Below are 21,535 nucleotides of genomic sequence, written 5' to 3' on the forward strand. Positions count from 1 at the left end.
ACAGGGTAGAATAATAGTGAAGACATCAATACTATGAAATAACACAAATGAAATTATGTAGTAATCAAAAAAAAAAAAAAGTGTTAAATCAAAATATATTTTATATTTGAGATTCTTCAAAGTAGCCACCCTTTGTCTTGATGACAGCTTTGCACACTTGGCATTCTCTCAACCAGCTTCATGGTGTATTCATCTGGAATGCATTTAATTTAACAGGTGTGCCTTGTTTGAAGTAAATTTGTGGAAATTATTTCATTCTTAATGCCTTTATAGCCAATCAATTGTGTTGTGTCAAGGTAGAGGTGGTATACAGAAGATAGCCCTATTTGGTTAAAGACCAAGTCCATATTATGGCAAGAACAGCTAAAAAAAAAAAGCATAGGGAAATGACAGGCCATCATTACTTTAAGACATAAAGGTCAGTCAATGCAGAACATTTCAAAAACTTTGAAAGTTTCTTCAAGTGCAGTCGCAAAAACCATCCATCAAGCGCTATGATGAAACTGGCTCTCATGAAGACCGCCACATGTAAGAAAGACCCACAGTTACCCCTGCTGCAGAGGATAAGTTCATTAGAGTTACCAACCTCAGAAAATGCAGCCCAAATAAATGCTTCACAAAGTTCTAGTAATAGACACATCTCAACATCAACTGTTCAGAGGAGACTGCGTGAATCAGGCATTCATGGTCGAATTGCTGCAAAGAAACCACACTATAGAACACCAATAATAAGAAGGGACTTGCTTGGCCCAAGAAACATGAGCAATGGACATTAGACCAGGGGAAATCTGTCCTTTGGTCTGATGAGTCCAAAGTTGAGATTTTTGGTTCCAACCGCTTTGTCTTTGTGATATGCAGAGCTGGTGAATGGATGATCTCTGCATATGTAGTTCCCACCGTGAAGCATGGAGGAGGAGGTGTGATGGTGTGGGGCTGCTTTGCTGGTGACACTGTCAGTGATTTATTTAGAATTCAAGGCACACTTAACCAGCATGGCTACCACAGCATTCTGCAGCAATACACCATCCCATCTGGTTTGCACTTAGTGGGACTATCATTTGTTTTTCAACAGGATAATGACCCAAAACACACCTCCAGGCTGTGTAAGGGCAATTTGACCAAGAAGGAGAGTGATGGAGTGCTGCATCAGATGACCTGGCCTCCACAATCACCCGACCTCAATCCAATTGAGATGGTTTGGGATGAGTTGGACCGCAGAGTGAAGGAAAAGCAGCCAACAAGTGCTCAGCATATGTGGGAACTCCTTCAAGACTGTTGGAAAAGCATTCCAGGTGAATCTGGTTGAGAGAATGCCAAGAGTGTGCAAAGCTGTCATCATAGCAAAGGGTGGCTACTTTGAAGAATCTCAATCTAAAATATATTTTGATTTGTTTAACACTTTTTAGGTTACCACATGATTCCATGTGTTATTTCATAGTTTTGAAGTCTTCACTATTATTCTACAATGTAGAAAATAGTACAAATAAAGAACAACCCTTGAATGAGTTGGTGTGTCCAAACTTTTGACTGGTACTGTATAACCTTGTCCGCATTTTCGAAACGTAGGTCATTGTCAGATTTTAAATAGCTGCAGTAGACAGTGTGTGTATGCAAATGTCTTTCGGCATGTGTCAATGTTTCACACTGTGTTTAACATTGAGTGAGTCTGTGTGTGTGTGTGTGTGTGTGTGTGTGTCCCTTATTGTCGAGTCATCTCCTACGGTCACATGCTTGTCAGAGGGCTAGAGGAGAAAGACTAACCGAGGGGGGGGGGTGGAATTTGGGGGAGGGTTTAAAACATTAGTTGGTGCTCAATGATTGCGAGTGTAGAGTGTGCGTTTGTCAGGGCGAGTGTGTGCGTGTCGTGTGTTAGGGGGAGTGCAGAGACAAGACAGGAATACAGCACTAACCACAATCTCCCTCACTCTCTTTTGCGCTGCCTCTCTCTTCATCCCTTACACACGTTCTCTCCCTCTCCATCTCTCTCACAAACAGATGCACACACTCCCTCTTCTCGGTGTTCTCTCCCTCTCACTGCCTTTCTGAATTCAGTGGGATTTGACTCTGTCACTATGATGTTTGCTGTTGCGAGAAGCTCTCTGCAGTGAGCACGCTGAGGTAAGCTCTGTCACTCGCTCACACACACCTTGGTCACGTCGTCTGCTGCGAGCTCATAGACACACCGTTCAGACTTAACTCACTTTATACTCCTTGTCTTTTGAAGTGTTGTACATTATACACTAGCACTGTCTAGTGGGGATTTGCGGCAGTTATACTTATGGTTATGCTGCGGTTGAGACTCCTTGCTGTAGGCCTACCTACACTTACTGGGATAGGAGCACCCATTGTATAAGAGCATTCACTTAAATTATTTCAAAGTATGTGTTGCCTCTTTTAGCTCCTCTCCCTTAAACTCTGTCTTTCTCTGTTTGGGTTTCGGTGTCCGTTGTGAAGAAATATCCTCTCTCCTTTGTAAATGGAAGCCTCTAAGAAGCGGTTGTAATGTTATCATGTCACACACTGTAGCGCGACACAGAGGAGGTTTTGTTAGAGTTTTGTTTTGCCACTGTGTGTGTTTGTGTATGTGTGTGTGTGTGTGGGGGGGGGGGGGGGGTCTGTGTATGTGTGGAAGGGGGTTGTGGATTCCTATCTCTTGAGTGAAGTGAAAGCAGAAGAAAAAATGTCAAGTGTTACTGACTTTTTTTATGACTGTTTCCTGTTGGATGGTAAAACAGATTTCTCTCCATTTTGTGCCTATGAGCACTAGCTGAGTAACTTGAGTCTGCATCACTACTCACTCAGCAGGTCACTACAATACAGCTGTGAACACACAACATGTACTGAAGGGGGCGATGAAAAAAATCACGTTCTTTTGCAGCTTTCAATATGTCCTAAATCGCTCAATGTAGGGACTTCCTGTCTCTTTCTTTTCAATAAATTTCCCCCTCTCCCTTTTTTTCTCTCATTCTTTGAGAAGAGAGGAATGATAAGGTCTTGAGTTAGAGATGGTATCTAACTCATGACATCCACTATTTTGGAGAGATCAACGTTACCGCTTTGTGAAGCAAAGGGACATCTTTATGACTGATAATGACCAGTTAACGGATCATAATTATTCGTTTCTTGTCATTTTCTCTAGTCTATGGAGTGTCTGTACTAGCCTCTAATCTTTGGAGACCAAACTCTTATTTTACATAGTAAATCTTGCCGGTATAGAATATGCTTAAACTTAGATTTTTGTGTGTGTGACCTAGGCCCGTATTCTCAAAGCCTCTTAGAGTAGGAGTGCTGATCTAAGATCAGGTCCCCCGTTCATTTAATTATGATCTAAAAAGCCAACTTCTACTTTGAGACACTTTAAGAATACAGGCCTAAGTCACACAAACCAAAAATCACATTTTAAGCATATTCTATAAACGGCAAGATTTACTTAATATGGGCCCTGATGAAGATCCATCTTGGATAGAAACGTTGTTGCAAAATTGGTGGTAGAGGAATAGCCCATGGGTCTTTATGTGTCTCTGCCTTATCATGACAATTTGTTTACCTTGGCATGTCTAGTGTCTTGCTGCTCTCTTGGGTCGCTAATACTCAAAAAGAACACTGCATCGCATAACCATAATAATACAACCTTGGTGCTGCTAGTTAGCCACTTCGCCAGCAGGCAATAATTTACTTCTCCAGCCACTGTTCAATACTGGACATATGCAGCTGGTGCAGTCACTGGCTGTTCAAGTGGCATAAGTGGCTCATGATATTTCTGCATTCTTTCCATCACCGAGTGCTCAGCCAAGCTGAAAGTCAACGGAGGGGCATAGCAACTACAGCACTGTACGTGTGTGTTCGCACCTGCTTTTGTTTTTGGCCAAGGCATGGCATGTTCACACCGATTGTGTGTCCCAAATGGCATCCTATTCCCCATATAATGCACTACTTTTGACCAGAGCCCTGTGAACCCCCGTCAAAAGTAGTGCACTATGTAGGGAATAGGATGCCATTTGGTACCCTGTCCAAGTAAATCTAGAGGGCAGGCCAGGCCGGTCAGCTAGCTCTGATCAGCTTTGACAAAACTAGGCATCGTCAATTACCCAAGATGGTGGGAATGACGTGTACTGCAGACCTAATGGAGGTCATGACCTTTATTCCACATGCACTAGTGGTTGCAGACGCCATTGAAAACTCTGTTTTGACAGGACAGGGATGGGAAATGGTGTAGACCAGGGAAACACTTTGAATGAACGAAATTAAAGCCCCAAGATACTTTTTGAGAGTGGTTCTTATCGGCAACCATCAAAGCAGTTACGCTTTTCAATCCATTGAAGGAAATGTTGCGTGTCTTTGTTGCACCAATATTTAGGCCATTTTATATCAGGGCTCACAATCCGATAGTCTGCCCCAGAGTGCGTGAATATCAGATGTGGTTTGCTGCTGAGTCACTGTCCTCTGTTACCTTGAGTCATGCCGGTTAATGAGAGGAGCTGGGGAGACATTTTCCACTTCTCTGATATAGCCTACTCAGGTGTCATACATACTGAAATATATATGGTAGTTGAATATATAAGCTGATGTTCAAAAATAAGAAGGGGATTCGCACAGAACAGTTTTGTGTTCGAATCACCCTTACATCTTTTTACTCCATTATTTATTGGTTGTATTCACCAACCAGACTACTTACTTTTTCTAAGTTTAAGGACAATTCCACAATAATGGAATTACTCTTTGACTCAGATTTGTATGCCAAACAAAAACCATTGATTTCAAAGTTTATCAAACTGTGCAACTCTATGCATAAGGACTATTATGAACAATATACAAAGAACATTTCACAAAAACAGATTTACTGGAAGAACTGCAGATGCGACCACATTTAATCTGTTCCGAATTACGATTCAATGATGTCAGCAGAAAGAATGGGGTGTCAGCTATGACATAACACCTTGAATTTGGGTTATTGAACTACAGTAGGTGAAGTGGATTTACATCTGGTAATGGCATTACATCATGGGGCCCTGAGCTGCACTATAGAGAAATGCATAATTATGGATATTAATATCATTCTCTTCATGGTGATCCTCGTATCCTGAATAGGTATACAAAAGGTAGAAATATGCAATATCCCTCTTTTGCATATTATTCTATTCTTGTAATGAGCTCCGCCCCCAAACAAGACCACATTTGGTTGGTCCAGACCAAATCTGAAACAGAATTCCCTTGTTTCATAAGTTTTGACATCACAGCACAGGAAAGTAGATATGTTCAGTACAGTTGCATAAAACATCTTCACGAGGACAAATTTTCCCTTACCTAAGGGAATTGTTTAAAGGTGTGGCATATAGAGCCCATCTAACATTTCCTTAGGTAAGAGCAGAATTTAAGGTAGTTTGAAGGCATGTTGTAGTGGTTTTGACTTGAGGTTATCGTTTATAGGGGTGCCAGGTAGGTTGTGCCTACCAGAGAAAATATTGGTTTCTCTTTTTGGTTTGGGAGGGAATGAGTCCCATCTGGTCCGTCAAGTCTACACCAATACAAAGGACTCATGTAAAAGTCAGGATGGAAATACACTTGTCATAAACCCTTAAAACATTGTAAAGAACTTAAACTGTATTCTTTTGCGTGGTTGTATTACTAACATAAATGATCACACACACACACACAACAATATAACAAATAATGAGCTCTAAACAGCTCTGGTTTCGACAGAAATGTCCTGTACCTCGGGCCTAAAAAGAGTCCAGCCCGGTAAACAAGTTCAGGGAACTCAAGTGACCTTAGTCACGCAATGTTTGTCCGTTCATCCCAGTGTAGCGTAAACCCAGTGTCAATCAAACAATCTAAATAACAAATATTTTACCACACATCTCAATAAGTCCTCAACTACAACTAACTACATAAATCATCACAGTATACATCACACGAAAACAAATGAAATACCGTATACAAAAAAGGTTGTAGTCAGTTGGTCAGTCAGACAATCCAATCCGCCGACAGATCTCCAGCGGAGAAAGGCCACGAAGAACAACGGGGAGGTGTCGTCCACGGACGCAAAGAGTGGACCCGGTCCTGGGTAAACTTGCTATTAGGCTACACAAAGCACACTTTTAAAGCAACACAACAAACGGAAGCGAGCAGCTTCAGAACTGAGGGTTGACCACATCCTCATTCATGTTTCCATCACAACCCCACTTTTGCGCAGCTGATGCTGGCTTTTTAATTGGGAATTAAAGGGAAATCGGCCTATTGGAAGGAGAAGCACTATTTAATTGGGAATTAAAGGGAAATCGCCCTATTGGAAGGAGAAGCACCATTTCATTGGGAATTAAAGGGAAAGCGCCCTATTGGACGGAGAAGCACTATTTAATTGTGAATTAAAGGGAAAGCGCCCTATTGGAAGGAGAAGCACTATTTAATTGGGAATTAAAGGGAAAGCGCCCTATTGGACGGAGAAGCACTGAGACGGTTCAGAAACATTCAAGGCCGTCACAATGTACTGCAGAAAGAGTCTCTGGTTAACATGGAGATGACATGATTCACTGGCTGAATCACATTTATTTTGGGAGATCACAAAATTGAACTTCTACATTCAAAACTGGAGAAATAAATTGATTCAGAAGATCACAAATCACATTTCTTTTAGTTAATTTCTTCTGAACTTATTTTTATTACTTTCTAGCACTAGCATGCTAACTTACAGAGTAGGTAGCTAGCCAGCTAGCTTTATAGCCATGGATTGTGCACCTTCCAATGTTTAGCTAAGTAGCCAGCTAGCTGGTGAAGGTTTTCCTTTTGAAACCAGGGCAGAGGAAAACAACATTCACCTCCACAAATGCTGTTTACATTGATATCCATACTGAATGAAACACTTAAGGGACCTCATGGGCACCCTTAACTTTTTCACTTAATTTAAGTGGGAACTTCAGCAATTATTTTTTTTGTGCAGCTGACTAAAGTGAAGGAAACTTGAATGGAAAAGTTAAGGGAAAAATGTACTTAAGATGCTTTATGCAACCGGGCCCAGTACAATAAAGTACATTATACAGTACTCTAGTGTGCTGTACATTTCTCTACTGTACTGTGCTCTCCAAACTTGTGAAACATAAACAACTATGATTGGTTCAGATTTGGTCCGGCCAGGGCGGATTGACCACATTTCAACTACTTTTCAACGTCCATGGACGATCGGTGCTCAGTGTTTGAGGATGCTTGTTACAGTAAATGGAAAGAGGGTAGGTGGTATGTGTCAGGGTAGGTGTCAGTAAGAGCCGGGAGAGGTGGCATTAACTGGAGAGGAAAGGAGAGAGGGAGCAGCAGAGAGAGAGAAAGGGAGAGAGAGGGAGGGGTTGTCCAGACTGTTTTAACAGCCTTGCTTTGACCACCAGACGACAGAACGAGAAAATAAAGTTATGAGCTGAACATAACAGTATGCCAGTGGAAGGGAGGACACTAACAGGTGGCCCAACTGTGGTTTGTGACTACTATGATTTCCCATTGTAGCCATTTCAATTGCAGTAATCCCGTTAGATTCTTCTATAATTCTGTTACCAATTTGGTAACAGGATTATGAGTTATAATCACGTAATAATTCATAAAGAAACTTGATATCAGTCAAAGCACTAACTAATTGGTAGGTATACCTTTACTTGTTACTTCTGTGAACTTTCATTATCCTCCCTCCTCATGAGGGCGAGAAATTAGAAGATATCTTACAGATATGTGGGGTTTTGGTAACGGAATTACAAGGCACAAGCCAATGTTTCTTAAACGTACAAAAGGCGAATCATTTATCCAAACCAAAATCTAATTGTTTTTGATATTAGTTGGCAGGGGTCTTAACTCCAACATGATTATTTTTTGGATGTATTTATAATACTTTTTAAGACTATTTCAAAGCCTGAAAAATGCATATATGCCTTAATTTCTCAAAAATATAGCCAGACTCTTAGCTTTCACTTGACACCCAATTTGACATGCTACTGTGAACTCTACGATGGTGCTCATGGATCCTTTTAGATGGAAATGCCCTTAAGTGCAACGTTACCTGCTTTCTTTAAGCTGATATACAGTACCAGTCAGAAGTTTGGACACATCTACTCATTCAAGGGTTTCTTTATTTTCACTATTTTCTACACTGTAAAATAATAGTGAAGACATCAAAACTATGAAATAACACATATGGAATCATGTAGTAACCAATTTTTTTTTAAACAAATCAAAATATATTTTAGATTTGAGATTCTACAAAGTAGCCACCCTTTGCCTTGATGACAGCTTTGCACAATTGGCACTCTCAACCAGCTTCACCTGGAATGCTTTTCCAACAGTCTTGAAGGAGTTCCCACATATGCTGAGCACTTGTTTGCTGCTTTTCCTTCACTCTGCTGTCCAACTCATCCCAAACCATCTCAATTGGGTTGAGGTCAGGTGATTTGTGGAGGCCAGGTCATCTGATGCAGCACTCCATCACCCTCCTTCTTGGTCAAACAGTCCTTACACAGCCTGGAGGTGTGTTGGGTCATTATCCTGTTGAAAAACAAATGATAGTCCCACTAAGTGCAAACCAGATGGGATGGCGTATCGCTGCAGAATGCTGTGGTAGCCATGCTGGTTAAGTGTGTCTTGAATTCTAAATAAATCACTGACAGTGTCACCAGCAAAGCAGCCCCACACCATCACACCTCCTCCATGCTTCATGGTGGGAACAACACATGCAGAGATCATCCGTTCAACTACTCTGCGTCTCCCAAAGACACGGCGGTTGGAACCAAAAATCAAAAATTTGGACTCATTAGACCAAAGGACAAATTTCCACCGGTCTAATGTCCATTGCTCATGTTTCTTGGCCCAAGCCAGTCTCTTCTTCTTATTGGCATCCTTTAGTAGAGGTTTCTTTGCAGCAATTCAACCATGAAGGCCTGATTCAGGCAGTCTCCTCTGAACAGTTGATGTTGAGATGTGTCTGTTACTTGGACTCTGTGAAGCATTTATTTGGGCTGCAATTTCTGAGGCTGGTAACTAATGAACTTATCCTCTGCCGTAGAGGTAACTCTGGGTCTTCCTTTCCTGTGGCGGTCCTCATGAGAGCCAGTTTCATCATAGCGCTCGATGATTTTTGCAACTGCAGTTGAAGAAACTGTCTCAAACGCATTAAGAACGAAAGAACTTCCACAAATTAACAAGGCACACCTGTTAATTGAAATGATTTCCAGGTGACTACCTCATGAAGCTGGTTGAGAGAATGCCAAGCGTGTGCAAAGCTGTCATCAAGGCAAAGGGTGGCTACTTTGAAGAATCTCAAATATAAAATATGTTTCACACTTTCTTGATAACACATATGGAATCATATAGTAATTTCATAGTTTTGATGTCTTCACTGTTATTGTAAAATGTAGAAAATAGTAAAAATAAAGAAAAACACTTGAATGTGTAACTGTCTCCAAACTTTTGACTGGTACTGTATGGCGGGGCAGGGCAGATTTGGCGCGATGCATGCGGGCCATAGTGTTAACCCGCTTGGTGGGAATTGTAACGAGGCTCATATAATGAGGGTTGCTACACTGCCCCATTCGAACACAATGGCCTCAGGGTTGCCATCCCACTTCTGACACCAATGTAGCTAATTTAGGGGGTAGTCCCAACCAGGACTCAAACCCGGGACCAGCGACTGTCAAGCCAACACCTTTACACCAAGAGGTCTGAAACCTCGAGGTCGCTAGGTGTTGAGTTAAGGTCGCTACATCACCCCCCACGCTTCTCTATACCAAGTCCCTCACGTGTGCACTCCTCTCCGATGGCCTCACGGGCACCATCACACTTCTGACACCAATGTAGCAAATGGCAGGACAGGGATGCGAACCCAGGTTGCTGGCTTGAAAGGCAAACACCCTACGCATAGCGCAAATAGGGTTAACCCACTTGGTAGGAATTGCAACGTGGCTCATATAGCGAGGATCACTACATTATGTACTTTGAAGAGAGTGAAGTAAGGAAGTAAATGAACTGTAAGGAAAAGACACAGTGCACTCATAGCTATGACCTAAAAGAAGGTCAGTCCTCTTGCGTTTCATGCCCTAAGAACTACAGTAGAGTAGCTCCTGGCCTACCACATATCTTTAGAGTACCTGTAACTTTCCCAAAACCGTTTGGTCCGTTTTGGACCAAAAGTGCCAAAGCTTTTATCAAGTCTGACCAAACAATATTAGTTAAGGTCTTCGATACATACGCTCACGAGTCACACGTTAACAATCACACTAATCTTTTCACACAAACATTTATTAGCCCTGTAATCCCTAGTGGGTTTCCGAATGCTGACCTTGTAGCCTTTTAATAATCGTCCCACCACCTGCAGGTCCACCACAGATTTACCTTAACATACCACCGACCACTAAAACAACGACAACAAAGGCAAGAGTAGGTACGGCACCGTAATCTCCCATATGCCTTTTGCCTTTCTCATTGTTGGCTGGCGAGTCATTGGTGCTGTTTTTCCACTAAGCGCTTTGATATGATTAAGCCCTTTGAATCGATGAGGGGTGTGGTGCTAGGGAAGAGGGTCGTCACCAAAGAAAACCATGGTCCCTTTGTGTAGACGTCTGCTCTCTAGGGTTTATACAGTCAAAAATGGTAGTCAGAGATTTCACTTCAGTAAACGCTGACGTGTGTAGTATGGTAATTTGTGTAGTTTTAGGCTTAGTGCATTTTTTGTGACCTCACGATCCTGTCTAAAATCACAGCTGTTTTCAGTGGATTTTGAAAAGGCGTGAATAATCCTTGCTGTGCAATCGGCAGAGGAGATTATAAATTAGAAGCTTTGTGTATTGATATGGAAAGCTAATAACGCATTTTCTGCTGGAACTACTAGTGTTTCTTCTTTGGTGTTATTCTAACTGTTTTTGTCCTAGGAGAAGTATCGATTTGATTTCAGGGAGAGATGGGTCATGATTGAGTCATCAGATGGATCTCTTCCACTTTAATGAAATGAAGGTTGAACTGAACGAACCAATAACGTAATCAGACACACACACACACACTGCTTCTATATCTGGAAGTAATATTGAGATTTATGAGGTCCCCTAATTGCTCTCTTACATGTGCCCTATGTATATCTGGCTCTCTGTGTGTGTCTGCCTGCTTCTGTGTCCTTTGAGGGCTTTCAGCTTCACCATAAAATGGACCACCAAACCTCAAACAACACTTTGTAGTGAGTGATGACAAAATCTCAACATGAATCTCTAATGAACTCCCCTGTGACCTCACATGATTCAGCACTATCTGTACTGTAGATCCACAATTCCCACCCCCACTCAAATATAATAATATGATTATCACATATTATACATATGCGTAATATATGAGTATCATATCATTCCCAACCACACTCTTAGAAAAAAGGGTTCCAAATGGGTTCTGCTGCTGTCCCCATAGGAGAACCCTTTTTGGTTCCAGGTAGAACCCTTTTTTGGTTCCAAGTAGAACTCTTTTGGGATCCATTTAGAACCCTCTGTGGAAAGGGTTCTTCTACATGGAACCTAAAAGGGTTCTACCTGGAACCAAAAGGAGTTATTCAAAGGGTTCTCCTATGAGGACATTCGAAGAAATCTTTTTGGTTCTTTTTTTTTTTTTTCCCTAAGAGTTCATGAATTGTCATAGGATACCTCTAATGAACATCCTCCATCCCATTCCTCCTCCTCAGTTTGGGGCTGTGTTTTCCGAAGGCGGTGACATTGCAGCAGTGACCTTGTTGATGTAAACCACACTGACAGTCTCGTCCTGCAGTGGCGAGACTGGGGATATATTCCTTATCACTCATAGGGAGAGTAGTGTCCTCTCAGTTCAGTGCATGTAACGGCTGGGGGATGAGGAGAGGAAGCACCCTGTAGACTATTGAGATGCATCCATGGAAATCAGAGGGAGATATGGGTCCCATTTTGATTACACGAAAGTGAGAGAAAATTAAACATCTTTATTTTCATATGCCTCTATATGTAAATGTGTACATTTATTAATGCATATCCTTATTTTCAAATGTTAAACGAGACCAACATACTGTCAATACTTGGTCATATTCTACATATAATCACAAGAATGATAGGGAAAATGCTGAGCATGTCAATTCACTCACTGAAATGGTTTGGGCTAGTGATTAGGGGGATTTCCAAGTGGACTCTGCCTACACAATATGGCAACTAGAGCCTGTCCGATATGTTTCTTTGGGTCTGATACCGTTTCCAATTTTGGGGGGACAACTTACCGATACTGACATATCTGTATATACGGTTGTACAGTGGGGAAATGAAAAAGTGTAATTTTCCCACACTGAATTCTCCAAAATTTCCATCCAAAAGAGCAACTGTCCAATAACTATGCTTCAAATGTTGATTTCATATATTGTGAAAATGACATCATGAGAATGGCCACAAGTGTTCAGATAAGCATAAGATTAACAGTTTTTTATTCTATTTATAGAATATCAGTTATTGGTTGAATTGATAATATAGGTGAACTGATATATCGGTCGGGTTCTAATGGCAACCCCACTGACCACAGCCAGAACACAATCTGGCAACCCTGACCCTCAAGCCCTGCATTCAGATGTTCTGATGTCATTGAAGGGAATCCTTCAAGATATTCTCTAAATATGTTATCTAAATACCATGTAGCAATCTGGCAACCCTGACCCTTACCCTCAACCCTGACCCTCACTGCTTCTAAAAAGAATACAGAGCCCTAATAACTGTAAATGTTATTCTCTTCTGTTGACAAACACTATCAGTGAAGCTCTCAGCTGTTTATGAATGTTATCTAACTTCTATTAGATGAGGAGCAGTGCATAACCTACCAGGACTAGGTCAGTGTTATTGGGCTGGCACTCGTACCATTGTTGGCGCCAATGTGACCTACTGGGTTCGTGCCCGGGTCGGCTTTCCGCCTGAACACTGTTAGCCCACTGAGCTAAGTCTTATGCGTTAGCTTGGAAACGTAATTTAAGTCTTCAGGTCTCAGCCAAGGTTACTTATCACGCAAACCAGGTGACCACTAATAGACCTTGGTAACACCAGCTGTCTACAAGTAGAGGTCGACCGATTAATCGGAATGGGTGATTAATTAGGGCCGATTTCAAGTTTTCATAACAATCGGTAATCGGCATTTTTGGCCACTGATTTGCCCATAAATATATATATTTTATTTAAAAAAAATGTATTTTACACCTTTATTTAACTAGGGAAGTCAGATTAAGAACATTCTTATTTTCAATGACGGCCTAGGAACGGGGGTTAACTGCCTTGTTCAGGGGGGATTCGTTTTTGCAACCTTCTGGTTACTAGTCCAACGCTCTAACCACCTGCCTTACATTGCACTCCACAAGGAGCCTGCATGGCAGGCTGACTACCTGTAACGCGAGTGCAGCAAGAAGCCAAGGTAAGTTGCTAGCTAGCATTAAACTTATCTTATAAAAAAACTATCAAACATAATCACTAGTTAACTACACATGGTTGATGATATTACTAGCTTATCTAACGTGTCCTGCGTTGCATATAATCGATGCGGTTCCTGTTAATTTCTCATCAAATCACAGCCTACTTCGACAAACGGGTGATGATTTAACAAGCGCATTTGCGAAAAAAGCACTATCGTTGCACCAATGTACCCAACCATAAACATCAATGCCTTTCTTTAAAATCAATACACAAGTACCGTAATTTCCGGACTATTAAGCGCACCTGAATATAAACCGCACCCACTGAATTAAAAAATATATATTATTTTGAACATAAATAAGCCGCACGTCTATAAGCCGCAGGTCCTACCGGTACATTGAAACAAATGAACTTTACACAGGCTTTAACGAAACACGGCTTGTAACAAAAATAAATAGGCTTTAACGAAACACGGCCTGACCAGTAATAGGGGTTATTTGTATTGTAGTTTGGTCAGGACGTGGCAGAGGGTATTTGTTTTATGTGGTTCGGGGTGGTGGTTTGTTTAGAAGGGTGTTTTATTTATTATTTCCGGGTTATGTTCTGTTCTCTCTAGTTTAGTATTTCTATGTCTAGGTAATTGGGAGTTGGACTCAATTGGAGACAGGTGTTTTTAGTTGCCTCTGATTGAGAGTCCTATATATAGGTATGTGTTTTGTGGGTGATTGTTTCTGTGTATAGCTTCAAGCCTTACAGGACTGTTACTCGTCGTTGTTTCTGTACGTGTTTATTTTTGGTTTCACCTTCTTTGCCAACTAAATAAAAAAATAAGATGAGTGCACATTTCCCCGCTGCGTCTTGGTCCGCTTTATCCGACGACAACCGTTACAGCTTGTAACAAAAATAAATAGGCTTTAACGAAGCACGGCTTGTAACAAAAATAAACATTTGCAGTAAACAGTAGCCTACCAAGAAAGTCATTGGTCACCATCTTCCTCCTCCTGTGCACTGAAACCATCTCCTTCGGTGTCGGAGTTGAATAGCCTCAGAATTGCTTCATCCGATATTGGATCATTTTCATTGTCGCTCTCGTCACTTTCATCCAGAAGCAAATCCCCCACTGAGCCCTCTTCAACACGCAGCAGTCCAGCCTTTCGAAACCCGTTGATGATAGTGGATTTTTTGACAATGCTCCACGCTGTCAGGACCCACAAATTTGAAAGCAGGAAAAATCCATATATTAGCCGCGCCATTGTTTAAGCAGCGAAGTTCAAAGCGTGGGAAAAAAGTTGCGGCTTATAGTCCGGAATTTACGGTATATATTTTTAAACCTGCATATTTAGTTAATATTGCCTGCTAACATGAAATTGTGATTACTGCTCTTGCGTTAATTGCCTGGCTCATTGCGAACTAATTTGCCAGAATTTTACGTAATTATGACATACCATTGAAGGTTGTGCAATGTAACAGGAATATTTAGACTTAGGGATGCCACCCGTTAGATAAAATTCGGACCGGTTCCGTATTTCACTGAAAGAAAAAAAACGTTTTGTTTTCGAGATGATAGTTTCCGGATTCGACCATATTAATGACCTAAGGCTCATGTTTGTGTGTTTTTATATTATAATTAAGTCTATGATTTGATATTTGATAGAGCAGTCTGACTGAGCGGTGGTAGGCAGTAGCAGGCTCGTAAGCATTCATTCAAACAGCACTTTAGTGCGTTTTGCCAGCCGCTCTTCGCAATGCATTGCGCTGTTTATGACTTCAAGCCTGTCAACTCCCAAGATTAGGCTGGTGTAACTGATGCGAAATGGCTAGCTAGTTAGCGGGTGCGCACTAAGTGTGACTTGGGAGTGGTTGTTCCCCTTGCTCTACATGGGTATCGCTGCTTCGAGGGTGGCTGTTGTCGATGTGTTCCTGGTTCGAGCCCAGGTAGGAGCGAGGAGAGGGACGGAAGCTATACTGTTACACTGGCAATACTAAAGTGCCTATAAGAACATCCAATAGTCAAAGGCATATGAAATACAAATCGTATAGAGAGAAATAGTCCTATAATTCCTATAATAACTACAACCTAAAACTTCTTACCTGGGAATATTGAAGACTCATGTTAAAAGGAACCACCAGCTTTCATATGTTCTCATGTTCTGAGCAAGGCACTTAAACGTTAGCTTTTTACATGTCACATATTGCACTTTTACTTTCTTCTCCAACACTTTGTTTTTGCATTATTTAAACCAAATTGAACATGTTTCATTATTTATTTGAGGCTAAATTGATTTTATTGATGTATTATATTATGTTAAAATAAGTGTTCATTCAGTATTGTTGTAATTGTCATTATTACAAATAAATTTTAAAAACCGGCCGATTAATCAGCATCGACTTTTTTGGTCATCCAATAACCGGTATTGGTATCGGCGCTGAAAAATCATAATCGGTCGACCTCTAGTTACAAGACACTGCCTTACCAGCTTAGTTGATTTGCTTGCTTGGAAAAAAAAAGTGTATAAAAAAAAAAAGGGGTTTTCCACCCTAAATTGGATGTTGTGGTCTTGCCAAGGGGGGTACATCATAAGCTCCTCTGAACCCTTCAGGACACAGCAATTCTTAGCAGTGTTTTCATGATGAAGCTATCACCTATGTTTTCATTAAAAAAATACGTAACTTTTAGCTAAACTCAGAGCTACAGTAGAGAAATTGATTGCTTTTGTTATTTGCCGCTGTGTTGGCCCCATTCACAATCACAATACTGTAAGCTTGTTGTTCACTCACAAGGGATTGTCGATATGGTTAGAGCCAGGACTTTTTCCAGACCCTGAATCTTACCCTACTTTTTCCTGGTCTGGTGATGTGGCCCTAAATGTGTAAATGGCGTCATGACAATGGCGTTGCCTATGTCGTTATTATGGAGGTATAATCATCATGTAGGACGTACAATGAAATCACTAACCAAAAGATCATTTGGGTGACTGATGTAGCATTTGACCCAATTTACCAATAGTCACTTGACTAAGACCAACAATACCATTCCTGTCCTTTTCGCAGGTTATGCTACCCAAAAGTCCTCCGTTGAGTAAAAAAGAGAGTGAAAAGGGCTAAGGACTGCGTCGCAACATACTGCCCTGACCTTGTGATCCACACGGAGCCATGAGCAACCCTAAGGATGCCAGCGACACCAACGCTATGGCCACAGCCACCTCAGCTGTGAGTTTAAACCTTACATCTATCTATTAGTTATTCTATACACAGGTTCTATACACACAAAATTAGCTATTTATTGATGCATTTCTTTTTAAACTAATTAGTCAGGTAATGCTTATATCCGTGGTTCTGTGGTTGCCATGGCTCTGTGAAGAAGCCTACCCACATGAAAAAAATATCATTGTGTGTACTATGGTAGGAATACTATAGTATTCACTGTAATGTTTTTGCAGACTAAAGTCTGACAAAATGTCAGTGAATACTGTTGTATTTATTATATAAATACTGTAGTATTTTTTTGTTGTTGTATATACTATAGAAGTATGCTGTAGTATTTACTGTAGGTTTTTTGTGTACATTACTGTAGTATTTTTTAATAAAGTGTTTTGTTTTATTATCTTTAACATAGAAGTGTGAGGCTTTCTCCTTGAGGAAACCTAGTGGAGAAACTAACAGATCTAACAAATATTCCATAATCTGTAGGTAGGTGGGTGGGTGGGTGGGTAGGTAGGAAGGAAGGAAGGACTGGGTTATGAACAGAGAGTTCAGGGCTTCTGCTCTTTTCTATAATCACAGGGAACACTATATGGTCTATACTTGACATGTAGGTTTCTCGTTACGGTTGGCACAAATTGGGATGTGGGGATGGGAATGGCAAGGTATATGCTAATTAAATTACTATTTACTATAGTTAAAAAAAAAAAACATTGCTGACATTTCTGTAGCATTTACTAGTGTTTTTTCTGTGAATAATAATGTAGAATTTACTATAGTATACTACAAAATTCTATACTAAGTACTAAACATGATCGAGGGATACTACAGTGTGTAGTATTGTATACTACAGAAGTCTATAGTAAGTACTGTGATATTCTATAGTAAACTGTAGTATTTCTTTATGTGGGATATATCAATAAATAATATCCCGATATGTAATGGTATCTGTAAATACTGTACATATAATTTAAGCATTTTTTGTTGCATTTAAAAACAATGTACAAATGTATTGGTTTTATATAACCTGTTGTGAGTTGAGCTATAGTATCTGGTGGTGACATATGTAGTTGTATTGTATTGGTTTTATATAACCTGTTGTGAGTTGAGCTATAGTATCTGGTGGTGACATATGTAGTTGTATTGTATTGGTTTTATATAACCTGTTGTGAGTTGAGCTATAGTATCTGGTGGTGACCTATGTAGTTATATTGTATTGGTTTTATATAACCTGTTGTGAGTTGAGCTATAGTATCTGGTGGTGACCTATGTAGTTGTATTGTATTGGTTTTATATAACCTGTTGTGAGTTGAGCTATAGTATCTGGTGGTGACCTATGTAGTTGTATTGTATTGGTTTTATATAACCTGTTGTGAGTTGAGCTATAGTATCTGGTGGTGACCTATGTAGTTGTATTGTATTGGTTTTATATAACCTGTTGTGAGTTGAGCTATAGTATCTGGTGGTGACCTATGTAGTTGTATTGTATTGGTTTTATATAACCTGTTGTGAGTTGAGCTATAGTATCTGGTGGTGACCTATGTAGTTGTATTGTATTGGTTTTATATAACCTGTTGTGAGTTGAGCTATAGTATCTGGTGGTGACCTATGTAGTTGCAGAACTGACGATGGCAAGTTTACTTGGCTTGGTTAGCTATAGCTAGCTAGCATATGTAATTTGAATGATGCATCAACACAGAACCATTTTTTTGTTCCACCTGCCCTGGCTTCTGGAAGGATTTGTACTGTGGTGTGAGGCGACGACAGAGGCTCGCCTCTTAAAAGACTGTTCCTGATTACGAGGCCAAACTGGGGTGGTCTCTTGGGCGAAGGTGCCAAAGCATCATCCAGGATGGTGCTACACATTTGGTGGTGGATGTTCCAGCCTACCTACATAGAAGGAGTAGCTGTGAACTTCAGAGAGAGATGCCTGGTGGAGAGTTCCGGGCCTGCCTGTCTGACGTTTCTCCTTCCCTGGCTGTACCATCAATGCCACCTCCACTCAAGCTACTCCTTTACTGAACTGCTCCCATGAACTGCCAGCCCCCTGAATTTGTTTTTATTTTGAGATTCTGTATGAAAAGCGCTATATAAAATACATATTATTATTATAATATTGCACCAGAGGAAGCTGTAAAGCCAATTTAAAACTCTTCCAATATATTTCAGGTAGACATATACTACTCACACACTGTTAATATTTCATATTCAAAATATTTATTTGACTTCGTTACCACCCCACTAAATTTGTGAAGAAATTGCAATAAAGGGAGAACCATGGACAGTAGCGATCGTTTTGATTAACCTTATATCACAGATACATTTTTAAATGTTATTTGCACACCAAATTAACAATAGTAAAACATTTTTTACCAGATTTTCCAAATCTTTAAATTGAATTTAGAGAAATATAATCTATATTGTTCTGTCATTAATTATGTCATTAGATGTTTAAAGGATCACTTATCTTTATTTTGGCGTTTCGGTGTGAAATGTCAATCATAGATATAATTGGACTCCAGATGGATATAACTCATTTTAGTATAGACATTGTCATTGAGGGCTTCCACCATTTAAAAGTAGTCAACTAGGTTAGTATTCCTATGTGTTGGGAGTGAATAGCCAATGATCAGAAAGCATTGTCTTCTTCAAATTGGTTTGTAAACCAAAGACTAAGGTAATATCCAGGAGCCAAGACCAAGATTTATACCAGGACATTGGACCCAAGATCCAGACTCAGACCCAGTGAGTTGAGACCATGACAAGTTAAAGCCCGAATATATGTGGTCTTGAGTGGTCTCAAGACCACTAGATTAAGAGTCCATAGATCCTTTCTTCAATTGTAAGAAACTCATGTAGAGTAAACTTGAGTACAGTACAGTATAGCACAGTACAGTACAGTAGGGTACAGTATAGTAGAGTTCAGTATAGCACATCATACATGTCTAGGCCAAATAGACTGAACTAAAATATAAACGGAACATGTAACAATCTTTAAGATTTTAGACTTAGTTTATATAAGGAAATCAGTCAATTTAAATACATTAATTAGGCCCTAATTGGTGGATTTCACATGACTGGGAATACAGATATGCATCTGTTGTTCACAGATACCCTAAATTGAGGTGATGGTGGCGGATGAATGGCACGACAATGGGCCTCAGTATCTCATCACGGCATCTTTGTGCATTCAAATTGCCATCGATAAAATGCAATTGTGTTTGATGTTCGTAGCTTATGCCTGCTCATACCATAACTCCACTGCTACAATGGGGCATCTGTTCACAATGTTGACATCAGAAAATAGCTTGCCCAGGCGACACCATTTGCCATCTGCCCGCTACAGTTGAAACCGGGATTCATCCGTGAAGAGCACACTTCTCTAGTGTGCCAGTGGCCATCAAAGGTGAGCATTTGCCCACTGAAGTCAATCACGACAGTCAGGTCAAGACCTTGGTGAAGACGACGAGCACGCAGATGGGCTTCCCTGAGACGGTTTCTGACAGTTTGTGCAGAAGTTCTTCAGTTGTGCAAACCCACAGTTTCATCAACTGTCCGGGTGGCTGGTCTCAGATGATCCCGCAGGTGAAGAAGCCAGATGTGGAGGCCCCGGGCTGCCGTGGTTACACGTGGTCTGCGGTTGTGAGGCCAGTTGAACGTACTGCCAAATTCTCTAAAACAATGTTGGAGGTGGCTTATGGTAGAGAAATTAACATTCAATTCTCTGGCAACTCTGGTGGACATTCCTGCAGTCAGCATGCCAATTCCATGCTCCCTCAACTTGAGACATCCGTTGCATTGTGTTGTGTAACAAAACTGCATATTTTAGTGGCCTTTTATTGTCCCCAGTAAAAGTTGCACCTGTGTAATGATCATGCTTTTTAATGGTTTGGCCTACAAACCATTATGGAAATATACATTTTTTACATTACATTTTAGTCATTTAGCAGACGCTCTTATCCAGAGCGACTTACAAATTGGTGCATTCACCTATAATATCCAGTGGAACAACCACTTTACAATAGTGCATCTAAATCTTTTAAGGGGGGGGGGTTAGAAGGATTACCTTATCCTATCCCAGGTATTCCTTGAAGAGGTGGGGTTTCAGGTGTCTCCGGAAGGTGGTGATTGACTCCGCTGTCCTGGCGTCGTGAGGGAGCTTGTTCCACCATTGGGGTGCCAGAGCAGCGAACAGTTTTGACTGGGCTGAGCGGGAACTGTGCTTCCTCAGAGGTAGGGAGGCGAGCAGGCCAGAGGTGGATGAACGGAGTGCCCTTGTTTGGGTGTAGGGCCTGATCAGAGCCTGAAGGTACGGAGGTGCCGTTCCCCTCACAGCTCCGTAGGCAAGCACCATGGTCTTGTAGCGGATGCGAGCTTCGACTGGAAGCCAGTGGAGAGAGCGGAGGAGCGGGGTGACGTGAGAGAACTTGGGAAGGTTGAACACCAGACGGGCTGCGGCGTTCTGGATGAGTTGTAGGGGTTTAATGGCACAGGCAGGGAGCCCAGCCAACAGCGAGTTGCAGTAATCCAGACGGGAGATGACAAGTGCCTGGATTAGGACCTGCGCCGCTTCCTGTGTGAGGCAGGGTCGTACTCTGCGAATGTTGTAGAGCATGAACCTACAGGATCGGGTCACCGCCTTGATGTTGGTGGAGAACGACAGGGTGTTGTCCAGGGTCACGCCAAGGCTCTTAGCACTCTGGGAGGAGGACACAAGGGAGTTGTCAACCGTGATGGCGAGATCATGGAACGGGCAGTCCTTCCCCGGGAGGAAGAGCAGCTCCGTCTTGCCGAGGTTCAGCTTGAGGTGGTGATCCGTCATCCACACTGATATGTCTGCCAGACATGCAGAGATGCGATTCGCCACCTGGTTGTCAGAAGGGGGAAAGGAGAAGATTAATTGTGTGTCATCTGCATAGCAA

General features: G+C 41.3%; 1 protein-coding gene and 1 long non-coding RNA gene across 2 annotated transcripts in view; both read left to right on the forward strand.

The window, feature by feature from the left end:
* The first annotated feature begins 857 nt into the window (after positions 1 to 857).
* LOC145860301 (uncharacterized) lies at positions 858 to 1,506 on the forward strand. The gene is made up of 2 exons (XR_014380271.1): positions 858 to 952; positions 1,073 to 1,506. It is a non-coding gene; the product is annotated as an uncharacterized LOC145860301 (long non-coding RNA).
* A 317-nt stretch (positions 1,507 to 1,823) lies between these two features.
* LOC106568665 (anion exchange protein 2) overlaps positions 1,824 to 21,535 on the forward strand; it is a 61,338-nt gene continuing 41,626 nt past the window's right edge. The window contains exons 1-2 of the mRNA XM_014139180.3: positions 1,824 to 2,118; positions 16,464 to 16,622. Coding sequence (XP_013994655.2) covers positions 16,566 to 16,622 — 57 coding nt within the window. The 5' untranslated portion in view covers positions 1,824 to 2,118; positions 16,464 to 16,565. The remainder of the gene's footprint in view (positions 2,119 to 16,463; positions 16,623 to 21,535) is intronic.

The sequence above is a fragment of the Salmo salar genome, chromosome 14 (genome assembly GCF_965601325.2).
Source record: "Salmo salar chromosome 14, fSalSal1, whole genome shotgun sequence".
Lineage (NCBI taxonomy): Eukaryota > Metazoa > Chordata > Actinopteri > Salmoniformes > Salmonidae > Salmo > Salmo salar.